General features: G+C 45.3%; 1 protein-coding gene across 1 annotated transcript in view; it reads left to right on the forward strand.

Annotated features, from left to right (window-relative positions):
- The window catches only part of ALK (ALK receptor tyrosine kinase), a 626,252-nt gene that overhangs the window by 515,374 nt on the left and 91,588 nt on the right, over positions 1 to 19,290 (forward strand). The window contains exons 10-11 of the mRNA XM_079969155.1: positions 160 to 254; positions 3,076 to 3,201. Coding sequence (XP_079825281.1) covers positions 160 to 254; positions 3,076 to 3,201 — 221 coding nt within the window. The remainder of the gene's footprint in view (positions 1 to 159; positions 255 to 3,075; positions 3,202 to 19,290) is intronic.

Below are 19,290 nucleotides of genomic sequence, written 5' to 3' on the forward strand. Positions count from 1 at the left end.
TTGGAGCAGTTGGTTGGTTTGACACCAGGATGCCCATTATGCGTCAATACTGTTTCCCTGTCTTTGAAAGGTTGGGCTGGGTATATCAAAAGCAAATGCATTTGTGGTAAGCAGTATTTCCATCTGCCAGAATTTGATAACTTCTCTTCTTCTTTACAGGTTTTGGCTTCAGATTGTTACATCCTGGAAAGTTGGATCGGAAGCCATCATTGCTTTTGATAATGTGTCACTCAGCCTGGACTGCTATCTTACAAGTGAGCGAGCCTATGATTAGCTTTTTAATGTGTAGCCTGCTACAGTACAATGGGTACTGCAAATACATATCTTTTTGACTAAAGTCTTCACTTGTTACACTAGAAGTGTGGAAGTAGGTGCAGCTCATTCATGCTTCCTGTTTTGGCACTTCTACACCATGTGCAAAGAGGCCCTGAGAAAAGCAGGTCAAGGTGAGAGCAGTACAAGTCATGGTGTTGCCCCCAAAATGTTGAGCACTGTATCAGTCAGTCATCAACTTTATTTTACTAGTTTTCAGCCTTGGCAGCTGTCAGGCAAAAAATTCAATATAAAATTTCCATTACGCAAGCTACAATGAAAAAAGAAAGGTTTTTAAACCAGAACCAGAATTTTAAAATCCCAACATCAACTAAACTAAAAAAGAGCTGTTGGTCCCTTCCTGGTTACCTGTTTGTTGAACTGTTTGTACAACGTTTGCAGGGAGATTATATAGGGTCAGTTATTTTCTGAAAATTTATTCTGATTTGTTTGCAGGGAGGTTATATAATGTTATGACAAACAATTGTTCTCCCACACTTTCCTGTGTATCTTCCTGTCGCTTTCCTTGCTAAAAAACAAACAAACTTGGTGTTTTTGTTGGGATGTGATGGAATCTTTACTCACAAAATAGCAGTCTGGAAGCTCTCATCTGCCTAGAAGTCTCCTTCCTATACTAACCATCCTGATAACTGTTAATCCAGGCAAAACGTTTCCAAAGAAGTTTTATCTTAGCTCATCACAGAAGGGAGATTTCAGTATATATAGAATGTCATGCAGTGAAGTTTTTCATTGTATTTAAGGAAAATATATGTCCATTTTGCCAAATGTTAATCTGATATCATGAACATACATTTATGAAATTTCAGTAGCGCCATATGTATTCTTGCTATGATTTTCCCAGGAGATTATATACCACTCTGGTTGTGTTTTGATTGAGAGCAGAGTTAGCCAGAATATTGCTGCAGTGTGGACAAAGCAGGCAAAGGTGGGGTGTTCAATGGGAGTGTTTAATCTACACCATCTGTTTTGCCAGTGCAGTGCCATGCTAGTTTGGGAGCCAGGAGAGGAGTGGCGGGAAAGGATTTAGAATTCAGAGAATTGTTGCAATCCTATGCATAGTTATCTGGGAGTAAGGCTCATTGAACTTAGTGGGCTTGCTTCTGTGTATGGATATATAGGATTGCACTGTTAGATTTCTCTTCCTGCCCCACACCCCTGATGCTACCTACTTTTGGCCTCATTGCCATCAGAGTTGTATCAGTAGTGCGAATAATAATATAGGTGGGTGTAGAATGGTGCCATTTCACTTTGTGCTTGTAGGAGAAGAGACACATACATTTCAGAAACTGCTGCCTGGAGTCTGGCACCCCCATCTCAGTTTGTCTGCATCGCCTTGAGTCAGGGCAATGGCTTGTCTCGTCCAGACGGTGACTCTTCTGGGCTCTGATGCTGCTGCCGTGCTTTCTCAATAAACTGAAGTGGTCGCTCAGGCAACAGTTTTGTTGTCCCTTGCTACTTAGGTCTAATGATCTCAGCCTCAGTGCCTTTCATCTGTAAAATGGGAGTCTTAATGGGTTGCCTTTTTGTACAGGAGTGCTGGGCAGTTTTACAAGAGCGCTTTGGAACCTGATCTGCGGTTACTTCAGATTATTTAGTCTGGATTTATCTTGTGAACTGCCCTGAGATCTTTTGATGAAGGGCGGTATAAAAATCTAATAAGTTAAATAAATAAAAAATATAGCAGTGTAACACTGTGCCTGCATATACCTGGTATTATTACACTGGGGTCGTATCCCCAAGAGTGATTTATCTCCAATATCCATTAGCACTGGACTTACACCAAATCCTACCCCTCTCTGGCCAGGGTAGTTTAACTCTAGGATTAACCTTCAAGGCTTTCAGGCTCGACAATTTACTAAGATCCTTTGCCTCCAGACTGGAAAGACCATTGCTTTTATGAATCTTTGGGAGCTGGTTCCTATCAGAAATGTTGCACTACACTAAGCACGTTTGTAAAGTTGAAATACTCCACTGCCTTTTGCACTGGGGTTATCATATTACTTGTATTGCCACCATATTTAAACATTTATGGCTGTTTAGTGACAGCAGTGCATGAACTACTGTGCTTTTGTCTCATTTCCTTGTTCTTGGACATTAGGCTTAAGCTCTCTTTTCTTGCCCCTGATCTTCCAACCATTGAGATAATCAGTAATGCTGTGTGTTAAATATCCCTTTATCCAGTTTCTCCTCTGATGTAAACTCACTGCATCTCTGTCGCTGTTTTACAACCACTCTCTATAGCGTCTGCCATCTGTGAATCTACCCCTTATTTCTAATGCATTCCATTTGCTGGTGTCCTAATGCCAAGTGCCTCTACAGTTGAATTTGAGCTTCTGCAGCTACAAGGGAATATATTTTTTAATTATTTGTAGCTGTTGCATTGTAACTGCAGAAGAATTGCACTCCACTGTTTTAAAGGCTAAATATGCATGTTGGAAGTAGACAATTAAACAGCAGCCACTGCATTCGCCGCCCACCCCCAATCATGCTGATCTCCTTTCACTTGTTAGCATCTTAAGTATTCTTCCCTGCTTCCCTCCTGTTTTTTCCTCTCCATTTGTTTCAGATCCCACAGCAGCAATGGATGCCAGCCTGCCCTTCCTTTTAACGCCATCACGCGTTATGGTTGCAAACCCTTTGGCCCAGTTTGATCCACCACCAGCTGTTGTTGTCCTCCCTTTGCCAGGCCAACACGCCATATCTGCACAGTCATAAACCAGGCTGTTTTTTTGTGTGTTCCAGTCAATGAAGAGAAGACATCTCGAGACAACAGCCCGGACGCAGGCAATCTGCTCACTGAAAGAGGCAGGGGGGAAGGGCAGATTACAGAAAGGCCAACACAGGATCCTGCACCAGTTGGCCTTGGAGGTAGGGAAATGGTTTCTTGCTGAGAATCATCATTCCAAGTGGACAGAAGTCTTCACAAGGGCAAGCTTCCATTAAATACAGTAAAGTGCTTTATTGATTATTGGGTGATGAAAAGAGAAACAATGTGACATTTTTTTCAGCAAATTTGGCATGTTTGGGCTGTGAAATGTCTCTTGTATTTATTTGGACAGCTAGGGCAAGGCTTTTCACAAAACCAGGAATGTTGCCATTTTGGAAAAGAAATGATTAGAAAAAAGTGTCCTAATGCCTATTCTTATTCTTATTATTTTAAAAAGAATGCATTGAAGGAAGGCAAACTGATCACTGTGGGAAAGTCAATGGCAAATCAAAAGTCTGTATCCTTGCTATAACTAATCCAATCTGCCATGGACTTGGCATACATTTCTCTAACCCATAATGCCTCTGAAAGGCACATGTGCTTTCCCTTTGTTTATTGCCTTTTCTGGTGTGTGGTACAGTAGTCCGTCCCCTTGGTGCAGCACTGCTGTCAGCCACTGGGAGTTTCCCAGTATTTTTCCCATGTGGAAGCAGAATGCATGGACATGGAGTCTGCAGGGCTCGAGTTTCCACTCTGAGGTCACATCTCCCTTAGCATGGAAAAACAGAGTCAGCATGAAGGCGGGCGAAACGTGAAAAGATGAAGCATGGAACCTTTGAGTGTTTTTGACTAGCAATGCCGTTTTCCTGCAAAACTAGTTTCTTGTTGTTTCATATTAACCGGGTTCTGATAGCTTTGTTTTTTCCTATAAAAACTGTTAAGTTATATATGTAAGCAGAACACCTTATTGGATCAGCTCAGATGAGAGTCTGGCTGATGGGAGCATCTTCACCTATGCAACTGCCTTGCCTTAATCAATGGGATGTTGAGCAGACTTTTACCCTAATCACAATGTGAAGGCTTGGTTTTCTTTGACACCCAGAAAGAGCTGGCCAGGCTTGTGTCCAAAGGTGACTCATCTGGGTCTTTTATATGGAAAAGTTGCAGTGCCGATGGGTGGTGATAGTAGTAGTGGCTTTTCTGATGTTCTGTGATGCTTCTGAAAGCAACTGATGGCTGCAGATACAGGTGACTGATGAGGGCTGCCAGTAATTTGTAGACCTACTGTAGCCAGGCTGCACTCTGCATCTTTTTTTTAATAAAAAAAATAGACCTAGCATATCAGAGGAAATGTATTAATGCCGTGATAAATGCTGTAAACATAGATATTAACAACACCCACTGCTGTTTTCATTAGTTAGAGTGTTTGTACAGCACTTTCAAAGATAAAAGGCACTTCTGAAATGTTGTTCCATGAATCAGTTTGCAATGGAGCTGACAAGAAGGGAGATTCTTGGTCCTGCGCTTGATTTTCTGACATTAGCTCGCAACGGCTGTACATCTTGCACTGAGTGGGTTTTATAACGTGTCCTGTATAAAACATGCATAGTACAGCAAGAAAGCTTGCACTTGAGTTGCCATTCCCCAATACGAGAGGCAATAAAGCAGGTCAAGGCATTATTCGTTCCTAAAGTGCTCAAATTTATTTATATTTACTGTGCCAAACATTGGGGAAATGGAGGGGGGTGAGGAAGGCAAGCTACCTTGGAAAACTTACAAGGATGGTGTTATTGGTTCTCTGGAGAGCTGATTCTCACAACTGTAGCCAGAAGATGCAGCTTCTAGTCAGCCCTTACTGTCAAAAGCTGTGGGTGTCGCACTCAGAAAAGGTCATAGAATTGACCCAGAATGTTTAGTAGTGTTGGTGGTGGGAATTGATGTAGCATGAATATCAGGGAACCATTTTGTGACAATCATAGTTTTATTTATGCTTGACTTACTATGAGCCGGATCAGTAAAGTACTGCTTTGAACAAGGGACTCTGATAACAGCTGGTCTCAGGTATCTTATTCCTTGTTGCAGCAGACAGATTGCAGATAGAGATATCTGCTTCTCTGAACTCTGCTCCTTTATAACTCCACTGCTGCAAATGTCTAGAGGGTGTAGAAAGAGAAGGTGATCCAAGGAGCCAGTAAGGTTTGATCTGATGCTGATGGAAACTTCTCTCCTTGGTGAATAGCAGCTGGGGAGCTGTGATGTGCAGGAAAGTGTTAACTCCCCCTCCCTGCGTATCATATTCCTGATCCTCATCTGATTGCTGCTGCCCCATCCCCTGCTTTTGGCTGCTCCTGTTGTTAAATTTTAAAAACTAGACATGTTAATTGTCATCGTACAATTAATATCCCATCTAGTCTGGCATTCAAACATTTGCAATCTCAGTTGTGTGGTAATTGATGGAAGGCCTTTGCAGATTAACTATATGCAAATATATACCAAACTTTGTAGCCAAATCAAAACTGGCTGGCATTTTCTTAATTTATTGGCTTCCAGAGGAGGGCATAGAGTTCACAAATGAGTGGGCAGACAAAGAGAATTCAGCTTCATTTAGTATTTCAGTTGGTTTCATGATAAGCAAAACTCACCAATAGCTTCACTCCGTAGATCACCACGTGTCCCTCCACCTCCATATTAGGACAATGCCTTTATTAGGCCAACTAAAATATCATAAAATGTGTACCATCTTTTGATAATAAGCAAATTCAAGAAGGGGCAGGGAAGAGAGGGAAAAGTTGGCTAGCATTAAAGCCATATGGTGTGCTCTTAAGATGGAATCTGGATGGACATAACAATCATTCCAATGAGACTCCATAAGGGTTATGCAGTGATTCCATTCCTGTTTTGTTTTCTTAACTCTTTTATTAAGGTGGGCTAGAGAACTATTGTATTAAACTCACTAAGTGAGGTTACTGAAAGATTTGGATGAGTTGTCATCAGTATGCTGATGACACCTAGCTGTTTCCTCTTTTCATCAAATTCAGGTGAAACTGTGGAAGTGTAGATTTGTTTCTGTAGTCAGTAATGGCTTGAATAGGAGCCAATAAATTAATGCTCCATACAAATTACACAGAAATGGGTAGGTGGGTGCTTTGCCTGGACTGGGATGTGGTGTTCCACCTGTTCTGGACAGATCTATTCAACAGTGTGTAAAAACACTGACCCTGAAAAACACTGACCCAGCATTATAGAGCAAACCACAGTCAGATTACCTCTCTAAAGTGTTAACGGATGGGTGACCTTCTCTTTTCTTATTCATGTAGCAATGCAACGTGAACCATACTCTGTCAAATCAGTCATGTTTTGTTTCATCCTTTATTATTCTCTGATGTTCCGTAATATGCTCAGAAAAGTCTACATCCTGAATATTATTCAGACACACACCCATTGGAGGGACCCATTGGCTGACTTCCAGCACTTGTTAATTTCAAGTCTAGCTGCTGCCAGGAGCAGCACAATCAGGTCTTTGTGTGTTGTGGACGGATTAGCACCAGTGTCCATTGATAACAATGGCAATAACTGGCCCCATCTGCAGAGGTGCCAATAGATTCTGGGGCTCAAGACATATTCCACTAGCTGAGCCTAATTCTCCTGTTCTGGCTAATCCTGTACAGAGATCGCCTGCTCACAATTATCCATGCACTGGTTTCACCTCACTTAGGCTATTTCAATGTGAACATTGGGCTGCGTTTGAGAACTGTTTGAAAAGTAGTGCAAAGCCCAGCAGCATGTTTATAACTGGGACTGGATGTTATGCCAGTTTTGAAACACACTTGCTTCCAGGTGGTTTCCAAGCACAATGCAAAGTTCCAGTTTTGACCTAAAGCCCTAAATAGCTTGGGATGAGGGCACCTGAAGGATCACCTTCTCCTGTATGAATCTGCCCAGATACTGAAACTGGCATCTAAAGCTCTGCTCTGAGTCATCCTAGTACTTGAGGTGAGGCAGGTGGTGGCTGGAGTCAGGGCCTTCTCACCAGTGGCACCTCATATTTGGAATTCCCTTCCTAGGGCAGTTCATCTGGCACTGTTTTTGTTTTCCCTTAGCACCAAGTGAAAGCGTCTCTATTTGTCCTAGCCTTGTAGGCTCTTTGATTTGTTTTTAATTTGATCATACTGGAATTTGATCAATTCTGCTTGTGGTGTGTTCTACTGCTTTGGTATCTGTTATGCTGTACTTTTTATTTTTAATTCTCTGAAAAACTGGCAGCTTGGGCTGAAGAGCAACTAGTAAATCACTTGTATAAATAAACACAAAATAACTGGTGTTGCTTTGCTCCTTACATCTTCTTGTTGGTGTCTGGTGTTGTGCTTCAGGTGTGTAATTAGGCTGTGCTGAGGAAGTAAATACCTGATCATTCCGTGCTGAAGAAACGGTCCACCCCCTGTCGTCCCTTTTAGCTTTATTTTCAAACCAGAGACAGACAACCCCTGCAGAGTGGTAGCAGAATCCGATTCCCTTGCTCCCCGGCAGGAATGCAGAACTGTCACTTCTATGATGAGGGGCATCCAGCCATCAAGGAAGAGAACACAACCACCAGAAATAAGTGAAAGTACCCCGTTGTGCGTTTACGAGTCTACCAGCTGGGCTGCAGACCAGGGCTCTGATTTCTCTTGCTTGGTACCTGAACAACTTTACACATCAATATCGGCCTTTGAATTGGAAAGTGTTCCACTCTGAACATTTCTGCAAATGATTTCTTTTTCCCTCCTCATCTTTCCCATTGCCTTCTGTCCTGTTCTTAGGTCCCTCCTGCCCCTAGTAATGTTAATAAATAAAACCATGGTGTGCAGTATTTCATCAGCTTTCTAAATATCTTTTAGAATTGTGCCAGATCCTCACCCCCAGTTTCATGGACTTCTTTGTTCCATATGAAAGAATGGAGCTTTTTTTCCTCCCCTGCAGCTTATGCAATCTTGGGAGAAATTCAGAGGTTGCAAGGGGTTGGCTTTTTCCTTGAAGTATACATTGATGGCATTACTAACTTGGTCAAGTTCTGTTCTCTTTCTTAAAATTCTTTAAAGCTTTGTGCTGCTTTACAGACTTCCACAGACTTCCACGCTTTTTAGAATGTCTTCCAGGAAGTACAGATGGCAAGGGAGTCTGCCTTTGGGTTGTAAGGGACTGGTGTGAAGTTTTGGTTTTTCCTAATTAAAAAGTAATGCTCATGCTGCTCTCTGGTGCTCTGTAGGCAGCCTCCCTGTCTGGCCACACTTTCAAGAATGTCCATGGGAAGACAACATGATATGACATATTTCAATGGGCATTCCAGGAAGCAAGTTAAAATGAAGAACAGCACTCAACCTCATAATGTTATAAGCGTAAACACCACACAAAAGTCCTCACATTTTCCCCAACAACCCCGTAGGGATGGACAACATTTCTGCATGAGTTTGCTTTTTTAAAAAAGTCTTCGCAAGAGTTTGTCAGCATTTAAATGCACGTTTCTATGAATTTACACATTTTTTGCATTCAGTGTTGCCTTTCACACAGAGCAATTACCTCTAATATAATGCATTTTGGTATTGACTGACTGATTGATTGATTGATTGATTGGCTGGCTGGCTGACTGCTGCTTTTCTACAGTGAGTTGTGCCCAAGGAGGCTTACAGCAAACATTCAAAACATCAAAATGCAGATTTTTAGAAATACAAATATGCAATGTACAGAATGTGTCAGTGAATTCAGAAATGACAAAAATAAAAGAATTTGGCAAACACAGAATAAATTCCAATATTACAAAAAGTGTATGCTATTTTTACTTTTTTTTTTTACTGTGCATCTTTATGCACACTCTTTACGCACACAGTTTCTTTGGCTGTAGAATTGCACCCTAAAATTCAGAGAAATGTGAATTCCGAAGGATCATTTTGCATGTTGCTTCAGACAGCACTCATTAGGTAGTTTCACAGCAAAATGCGAACTGAACCAATTCTCCCCCCATCCCTCCCACAAATGAACGTCCATAAAAGAAAAAGAAATTGGCTGAAAATATTGATTCAGACTTCTTTTCTTTTCTTGTGTTAGGGCTTATTACATTTTATAGGAATAAGCATCTTATGGAGAGAGGGCAGGAGGCTGCACTCCTCCCCCTGGCATGCATTCACTGCATAAGGGTCCTCCACACATAGAGCTGTTTGCATAGATTCCCAATCACAGGAGAGCTTGACCCCCTCTGTGTATTAACCCAACACTCCTTCCTGTTCCATACCCGACATCATTTGCAAGAGAAAGAAGTCCCTGTCACTCCTCCCCAGTTCTCCCCACCACTTGTTAAGCAGGACCTAGTATTGCCTCCTGTGTACTGGCCTTAACTGAACCTTCTAATCTCTAGTACCTGTTAGCTTTGGCCATCTCTATACATCAGATTTTTGCATTTCATTGGTGCTCTGGAGCAGGCGTGGGCAAACTCAGCCCTCCAGATGTTTTGGGACTACAACTCCCCTCATCCCTAGCTAACAGGACCAGTGGTCAGGGATGATGGGAATTGTAGTCCCAAAACATCTGGAGGGCTTAGTTTGCCCACGCCTGCTCCAGAGCACCATGCCGAGTTTGCCCATGCCTGCTCTGGAGGGGAAGAGATGATCCACCCACCAAACAACTAATCCGTGTCTACTAACAGGACCAGTATAGAAGGTATCAGAAGTACCTCTTCAATATGGCACCCAGCACTACTGTCATTGCTGCATGCGATGAATGGAAATGTCCGGTGCTATAACCAAAAGCACCTTTCAGACTTGATTAACTTTATACCATGCTCTGAGTTGCTGCATCAGTATTAGGAATACATATTTTAAAAGCACAGCTGAAGTTTAGAGAACTTTTCTTTGATTTCTTACAAAGGTCCATAGTTCCCCCCTAAATTTCTACTACAATACTTTATGTATGGCCCCCGAGTTACTGTAATCTGTGATATAAATGATGCAATCTGTATGTTGTGCATCATCAACCTGAAATATCCTGCATCATCAGCTCAAAATTAAATGCACTTTGAGTTTAATTTCAAAGTGTACTGAGGCAGAAATTTCAAATTCTCACAATGCATTTTAAAGTTTATGCTATTACCTTTTAAGCCCACCTCTCCTCCTCTGACTTCAACAGGGTGTACAGGGTTCCCCCCACCCCACCGCCCTCATTTTATTCTCACAACAATCCTGATAAGTAGGTTAGGCTGAATGGTTGGCCAAGGTCACAAACACACTCAGTAAACTTCATGGCTGAGTGTAGAAGCTGGACGTCTTTGATATTAATCCATCTCTCTAACCCTTATTATGAAATCCCTCTCTTTTTTATGATGATTAAAATGTAAATTGGTGTATGTTACTGACTTTGAGTCTAATTTGAATATCTGAGTTCAGTAGTTCAACCAAATCCTAAGTGTATTAATTTAAGTGCATAAACTGCTGGTTGGGGATCATGATATGACACCATCAGAGTCTATGAAGTGGACTGAGTTAGCCGAATCCCAAGGGGTGGCACCCCTGCGGGCCCCTCCCCTGCCCCTGCCACCAGAGAAGGGGGAGAAGTGGTAGCTTTGGGTGGGATCTTGTGGAGCTCATGTGAGATCTCACTGCCGCCACAGCTTCTCCTAACCTTCCCCATGGCAGGGGGCACCTCACCCACTTGTCCTGCTGCTGCCACTACTGGAAAAGCAGCTTCTGGGTTCCAGTGATGTCACAGCCATGTGATCCCGGTAAGCAAGGCTTTGGGAGGTGGGCAATGGCAACGCCAGCTTCCCATTTTGCCTCAGGGGGCAAAATAGGATGGTCCACCTTGGGACACTGCTGTTAAAGCATCTGCACCAGCTGCTCATCTACAGCCAAGATAGGTTCAAGGTCTTTGTATTAATTTACAAAGCCCCAAACAACTTAGGTCCAGGGTGCTGTAAAAAGGTAAAGGGACCCCTGACCATTAGGTCCAGTCATGACCGACTCTGAGGTTGCGGCGCTCATCTCGCTTTATTGGCCGAGGGAGCCGGCGTACAGCTTCCAGGTCATGCGGCCAACATGACTAAGTCACTTCTGGTGAATGAGCAGCGCACGGAAACGCCGTTTACCTTCCCGCCGGAGCGGTACCTATTTATCTACTTGCACTTTGACGTGCTTTTGAACTGCTAGGTTGGCAGGAGCAGGGACCGAGCAACGGGTGCTCACCCCGTCACAGGGATTTCTGATCGGCAAGTCCTAGGCTCTGTGGTTTAACCCACAGTGCCACCTGCGTCCCCAGGGTGCTGTAAGGACCTCGTAAATGCTTATATTACAATTTGATTGTGGAGATCGTTGTTGGTCCTCCTGCAAGTTAGCGAGGCTAATTTGATAGCAACAAGAAGCCGAGCCTTCAATGTCATTGGCCTGGATCTGTAGGATGCTCTGCCAATAGAGATTCAGAAACCACCTTCAGTTTTACCTCTAAATGATTGCTGAAAACTTTTCTATACTGCAAAGCTTCTGTAGGCAATTAAGAAAGCGTCTTTTCATAAGTGTTGGTTGATGATCTCTGATTTTCAATGCTCACACGGTTTTTATTGCATATAAACCTTCTTGTTGTAAACCACTTTGATATTTTAAATGTCACAGTAGTACATAAATATTTTTTTATAATTAAATTAGATGCTCAACTCCGTCACTCATCACCACTTTAACCTACTTGTTTTCTTTAACCCTTTCTGTGGCTGAAGCCCAGTGTTCAGTCACAAGTCGTAATGTGGAAATGTTGCAATAAGACTAGGGAGACCAGGGTTCTCATCCCCACTGCACAGCCATGAAGCTTAGTGGGTCATAGCCAAAGCTACATCACAAGGTTCTTGTGGGGATAAAATGGGGGAAGGGGGACACACACCTTGTAAGCCACCTCAAAGTCCTTGGAACAAAAGTGCAATGTACAAAAAGAACACGCCAGAAAAGAAGGCATAAATAAATATGAGAAGTATGTTCCTGAACCTTAGATAAGGCATGACTAAATCTTGTCCTTTTTGAGTCCCAGCTACAAGTTCAAGAAGCAAAGGCCTGATCCTGCCAGGGTTGAAAGTTTCATGGCTGTCTATATGCTTCTGGCAGGTGAACTGGCAGCATCAGCACCACGGTGAAATCCTTTGGAGGGCAATGATCAATCGGAGCCAGCAAAAAGTAATTACAACTAATGTGATCTTTGGCTTCTTTGATAGCTCACAGGCTGTAGCATTTCCTTCTTAGCAAATCAGATTAAAACAAAGAGCCACAGTTTCTGTTGCAACTGAGAGAGAGTGATAAAATCTTGCTTCCCTCTGCTGAGTCCCTGAACTGACCTGAATAATAATAATAATAATAATAATAATAATAATAATAATTTATTATTTATATCCTGCCCATCTGGCTGGGCCTTCCCAGCCACTCTGGGCGGCTTCCATAAAAACCAAAAATACAGTAAAATCACACGTTAAAAACTTCCCTGAACAGGGCTGCCTTAAGATGTCTTCTGAATGTCAGGTAGTTGTTTATCGCTTTGACATCTGCTGGAAGGGCGTTCCACAGGGTGGGCGCCACTACCGAGAAGGCCCTCTGCCTGGTTCCCTGTAGCTTTGCTTCTCGCAATGAGGGAACTGCCAGAAGGCCCTCGGCGCTGGACCTCAGCGTCCGGGCAAAATGATGGGGGTGGAGACGCTCCTTCAGGTATACTGGACCGAGGCCGTTTAGGGCTTTAAAGGTCAGCACCAACACTTTGAATTGTGCTCGGAAACATACTGGGAGCCAATGTAGGTCTTTCAAGACCGGTGTTATATGGTCTCGGCGGCCGCTCCCAGTCACCAGTCTAGCTGCCGCATTCTGGATTAGTTGTAGTTTCCGAGTCACCTTCAAAGGTAGCCCCACGTAGAGTGCATTGCAGTAGTCCAAGCGGGAGATAACCAGAGCATGCACCACTCTGGCGAGACAGTCCGCAGGCAGATAGGGTCTCAGCCTACGTACCAGATGGAGCTGGTAAACAGCTGCCCTGGACACAGATTTTGTGACGAAATCTTGATAAGATCTTAATTGCCACTGGCCAGCTAATTGCTTTATGGCCCCAATTAGCCCCAGTATAATGTGGTCCGGCACGCTTCCCAGCCAAGCTGCTCTCAGACCTTCCTCTTCTCCGGTTTCGCCTTGCAGAGTAAAAACACAGCGGATCAAAACCGTTGCAGTCTGCTTCAGATCCAAACACACCAAGCACTGTGTATGTCCAAATTCATCAGTTCTTTATTGCAGCAAATATTTACAGCTCAGCATTTCTCAGATTCTCCTGGACTGCTAGCATTCATGATGTCCGTCTCTCTCAGAGACACAGAGAGAACAACAAGTAGAGCTCCTCCCTCCTTTCAAACGTCAGAATGGGAGGCACACTCAGAACAAACATTAACCCAGTAAGTTCTGAACCCCAACACCCCCTCTTGTCGAGCATTCTGACAAGACCTGTGGATGTACCTTTGCAGACCTCTGTGAGATCAATCCCTTCCCCAATGCCTTGCGCCCTCTCCTGGCGTTCCTGTCAGGCATCTGTGGAACATCCTCACAACTCTCAGATTCGCACTGTGCGAAACTTACCCACGCACCTGTGGCCTGATACCTCTCAGGTGGAATTCCCTTCGTTGTGCGACTGGACCGCCTGGGCACAAACTCAGGCACTTCCTCTGACTCACTGTGGTCAGCAGGTGTGTCCCTTGCATCCTGGGATTCCCCCTCTGACTTAACGCGTCTTCGAACCCTTGGAATTACCCTCACAGGAGAACTAGGCTCACTCTTGGGCTCTCTTTTTACAACTTGCGGAGATGCCCCATCCTGCTCCTGACTTTGGTCAGTGAGCTGATCGTCATCAGCAGACTCAGCCCCTGGCTCTCCTTCCTCCTCATCAGAACCTTCCTGCTCTGAATCAGAAAGACATTCTGAAAGAATATCGCGTCTGGCAGGGGTCCTTGACTTTTCCTCCTGCTTACAGAACTCAGCGTGTTTACTGATCAGCAGCTTACTCTGATCACCTGACGGATATGCAAACCTCCATGCACGAGCCGTTGGCTCATACCCACAGAAGATCATTTTCTGGAACTTGGGTTCACCTGGCCCTCGCAGAGCTTCAGGCACCGGCAGCAAGGCCGTTGATCCGAACGCACGGAGGAAGTGTACCTGAGGCTTCCTCCCGTGAAGCATGAAAAACGGTGTGTCTCCTACCACTGAATTGTAGGACCGATTCCAGGTGAAGCTCACATATTTAACTGCCTCCATCCAAAACTTCGGAGATAACCCGGAATCTAACAGCATCACCTGTGCAGCTTTAACCAGAGCCTCACTTCTGAGCTCTGCCACCCCCCTCTGTTGAGGAGAAGTCACTGTGTGACTTATCCCTTTCTTGTGAAAGAACTTCTGCAAAGCAGACCCAGTAAACTGTGCGTATCTGTCACTAGCAATTTCCCTGACTCTGGTGGAGAACATTAGTTCCACCTCCTCAATCCAACACCTAATCAGCTGTGCTGCATCTTCCTTGGATTTGAGACCATGTGTCCAGGTGTTCTGCGAAAAATCATCCTGCATCGTCAGCAGAAACCTGGCCCCTCCCAAACTTGGTTCCTTCATGGGACCCAACAGATCTATGTGCACAAGATCAAAAGGTTTTGTGGTTACCCTCTCCACCCTGGGGTAACTGCACCCTCTTACCTTTGCCTGTCTGCAAGCCTGACAATCTAGGACTCTTGCACATTCTTCAATCCTACAGCCTTTGGAAACCTCAGGTAGCACCTGTAGTTCTTCAAGACAAGCATGGGCTGTCTTCTTATGCCACACACAAGAACATGAAACATGAGTGGGAACTGTAGCACGCAGGGCTTGTGCTTTCTCAACCTTCCCCTCACCCTCCAGAGACGTTTTAAGAATGAAGAGATCATTCTGCCCCTTTGCAACTCTGACCAGTTGCTTCCCTCCTTTGGAGATTGTACAAACATCGTGTTCAAAGCAAACCTTAAACCCCTTTTTCAACAAATAAGGCACAGATAAAATACAGTGTTGCACTCCTGGTACAATGCAAACTTCCATCTGCTCCTGCAAAACAGAAAACAAAGCATTTGCAATGTTAGTCACATTTTTCTTTTCCCCATTTGCAAACTGAACAGTTTTCCCAGCCGGAATTGCCTTGCAATTCCACATCTCGACTGCAGGGGTCTCTGGGATCAGGTTGCAGTTAGCTGCTGAGTCGATTAGAAAGCGAAAATCAGTGTGTCTCTCAGAGCTGTTCTCAAACAACGCCATACTGGCAACAAATGTATCGCTGCCCCCTCTCTCTGGGCTTCTGCAGCAGTTCTGTCTGGTTGTCTTGGCAACCAACTCCCCCTTGCTCAGGACCTTGGCAGCTTCCGTAGAAGTAGCCTCCTCCGTTGCCATGGAGACCGGCCTGGCCTCTGCGTTCCCACGCGACTCTTTAGGCCTTATCTTCACTTTGTCCAGGTGGCCGGCCTTGAAGCGTCTAGCTCTCCGCCGCTTTCCAGACTTTGCATGACGACGATCCCCAGTGGAAAAATACTGCCCAGGGCTCCTTTCAGCTGGCCTGGCCCCCCTTCTTCCGGAAGAGCACTCTGTGCCAGCCCTGCCCTCGCTGAAACTGCGTTTCACTTCAGCACTCACAGTGGAAAACTTTTGAAACTTGCTTTTGGAATTCTCAGCCCCCCCGACTTGCACCTCAGGGACTGGGGCTTCAGCCATTTCCAGGCTCTGCATGACTCCTCCAGGGCCCTGGCATCCTGCTGAAGTTTCACACAAACTTCTCAGCACCTCCCAGGCAGCCCTTGCTGACTTTACGCCCTCCAAACTGGGCAAAAGTGATGCATGTACGCATGCTTTTAGCATAGCAAGCTCTCTTTGCATTCTCTGCTGGCTTTCTTCAGGCAACGCAGCCTCAAAGCCTGTAGTGTCTGTCCCTTCAGGACCTGGATTCAGGGGAAGTGGTTCTCTCTGGCTTACATCCCAAAGCCCAGTAACCAGGAACCAACCCCTTACTCTTCTGGACCAGGTTGCCCAACTTCTTAAAGTGAGCTTTTCAAGCGGAACGTCCTCAAAGACCTGGCTGTCTGCCATTCTCTCCTCTTTCCCGGGGCCCCAGCTGCTGTACTCACGTTTCACCAGTCAGCTCTCCGGCACCCGATTTCTCAGCTGCTTTCCCAGCTTTCTGCCTCAGCAACTCTTGCCTCTCTGCAGCAGGCAAAACACAGAACGCAGACCTCTGCCGCTTCAGTAGCGTCTTCCAGCTATTGCCAAGCTGACTTCAAGACTTCAAAGCTCACCGGCAGACTCTTAGCAACAGTTTTATTAGCGGTAATTAGGTCCTCCATAACCTGTGAAGATCTGATAAGATCTTAATTGCCACTGGCCAGCTAATTGCTTTATGGCCCCAATTAGCCCCAGTATAATGTGGTCCGGCACGCTTCCCAGCCAAGCTGCTCTCAGACCTTCCTCTTCTCCGGTTTCGCCTTGCAGAGTAAAAACACAGCGGATCAAAACCGTTGCAGTCTGCTTCAGATCCAAACACACCAAGCACTGTGTATGTCCAAATTCATCAGTTCTTTATTGCAGCAAATATTTACAGCTCAGCATTTCTCAGATTCTCCTGGACTGCTAGCATTCATGATGTCCGTCTCTCTCAGAGACACAGAGAGAACAACAAGTAGAGCTCCTCCCTCCTTTCAAACGTCAGAATGGGAGGCACACTCAGAACAAACATTAACCCAGTAAGTTCTGAACCCCAACAGATTTGACCTGTGCCTCCATGGACAGCTGTGAGTCCAAAGTGACTCCCAGGCTGCGCACCTGGTCCTTCAGGGGCACAGTTACCCCATTCAGGACCAGGGAATCCTCCACACCTGCCCGCCTCCTATCCCCCAGAAACAGTACTTCTGTCTTGTCAGGATTCAACCTCAATCTGTTAGCCGCCATCCATCCTCCAACCGCCTCCAGACACTCACACAGGACCTTCACTGCCCTCACTGGTTCTGATTTAAAAGAGAGGTAGAGCTGGGTATCATCCGCATACTGATGAACACCCAGCCCAAACCTCCTGATGATCTCTCCCAGCGGCTGCATGTAGATGTTAAAAAGCATGGGGGAGAGGACAGAACCCTGAGGCACCCCACAAATGAGAGCCCAGGGGTCTGAACACTCATCCCCCACCACCACTTTCTGAACATGGCCCAGGAGGAAGGAGCGGAACCACTGTAGGACAGTGCCCCCAGCTCCCAGCCCCTCAAGACGGTCCAGAAGGATGTTATGGTCGATGGTATCAAACGCCGCTGAGAGATCCAGCAGAACTAGGAAACAGCTCTCACCTTTGTCCCTAGCCCGCCGGAGATCATCAACCAGTGCGACCAAGGCAGTTTCAGTCCCATGATGAGGCCTGAATCCCGACTGGAAGGGATCCAAATGGTCCGCTTCTTCCAGGCGTGCCTGGAGTTGTTCGGCAACCGCTCGCTCTATCACCTTGCCCAAGAATGGAAGATTTGAGACTGGGCGATAGTTGGCCATTGTGGCCGCATCTAAAGATGGTTTTTTAAGAAGCGGTTTAATAACTGCCTCTTTCAGCGGGTCTGGGAAGGCTCCCTCACGGAGGGAAGCATTCACCACCCCACGAAGCCCATCGCCCAGTCCTTCCCGGCTAGCTTTTATAAGCCAGGATGGGCAAGGATCCAGGAGACAGGTGGTTGGTTTCACTCGTCCAAGCAGCCTGTCCACATCCTCGGAGGTAACAGATTGGAATTGATCCCACTCAACTTGACTAGACAGAACTCTAGCACTCTCCCGCCCTGGCCCTGCTCCCACGGTGGAGTCTACTTCTTCCCGAATCTGAGCGATTTTATCTGCAAAAAACTTTGCAAAATCATTGCAGGAGACCATGTGGCCCGTACTGGGCCCCGATGTTACAGGTGGTTCCGCTAAATTGTGAACCACCTGAAAAAGTCTCCTGCTGCTGTTTTCTGCAGATGCAATAGAGGCGGTGAAGAAATTCTTCTTCGCCGTCGCTATCGCCACTTGGTAGGCTCGACCTTGAGCTCTAACCTGTGTCCGATCAGATTCGGAATGAGTTATCCGCCACCGGCGCTCTAGCCGTCTCAAAGATTGTTTCATTGCCCTCAGATCCGTGGAAAACCACGGGGCTCTCCGGGCTCCATGCAATCGGAGAGGGCGCTTCGGAGCCAAACAGTCAATAGCCCTGGTTAACTCCGCATTCCAGCGGGCCACCAGGGAATCAGCTGAAAGGCCATCAACATGGGATAAAGCATCCCCTACCACTCTCTGGAAACCATTTGGATCCATTAAGTGGCGGGGGCGGACCATCCGAATTGGTCCCACCTCCCTGCAGAGGGGATGGGTCGCAGAGAAGTCCAGTTGCACCAGGAAGTGATCTGACCATGGCACTTCTTTTGTTTCACTTTTACTTAGTGTCAGATCACCAACATCCATAGAGGTAAACACCAGGTCCAAGGCATGTCCGCGGCTATGGGTTGGGCCAGACTTATTCAGCCCACACAACCGAAGAACCAGCTAAAATGCACCACATTAGATGATGTAGGCATACATCTGGAGAAGTTCCATTGTCTTAATTGTTCCTCAATGGAATTTATGCTATATCTATGACCAGCTTGGGATTGGCAGTCTCCTGTTGATCTCCCTAATGGGTAGGTCAGATAATTCCAGAAAAAGTGTTGAATATTCATTCTTTTCAGACTCATCTATTTTCAGACCAGTTCAGAGCAAACCCCTTTTTAGCACTGCTCCTTTTAATTGTGCCGAGAACTCCTCTATATATTGGACTCTGGACTCTGGAACTAGCTGAGGGTGTGATTCTGCACTTGCACTTTGTAACAAATGCTTAATATATGAACTCATCTTTAGTGACTGGTCCACCCAGGAAAACATACTAGTTCTTCCACTGAATGGTGTTGCTTTTCTACATCATATTCACTAATTAAATTCCCATACCTTCATAATGATTGAGCATTGAGATGATACTGAGAATGTGTGCAGAACACTGTGACAAAGGACAACTTACACATGCATCTGAGTAGCTTGGTTGACTTACTTGCTGGAGGTGGCTCATGTCAATATTTGACATTCCACTTATAAACCCCAGATTCATAGGAGATATTGCCCTCTTGTGAACCTCATGATATATTTGTAAGATAGCATCCATGCAAGAGGCTGTATCAGGAG

This window comes from Podarcis cretensis (genome assembly GCF_951804945.1).
Source record: "Podarcis cretensis genome assembly, chromosome: 3".
NCBI lineage: Eukaryota > Metazoa > Chordata > Lepidosauria > Squamata > Lacertidae > Podarcis > Podarcis cretensis.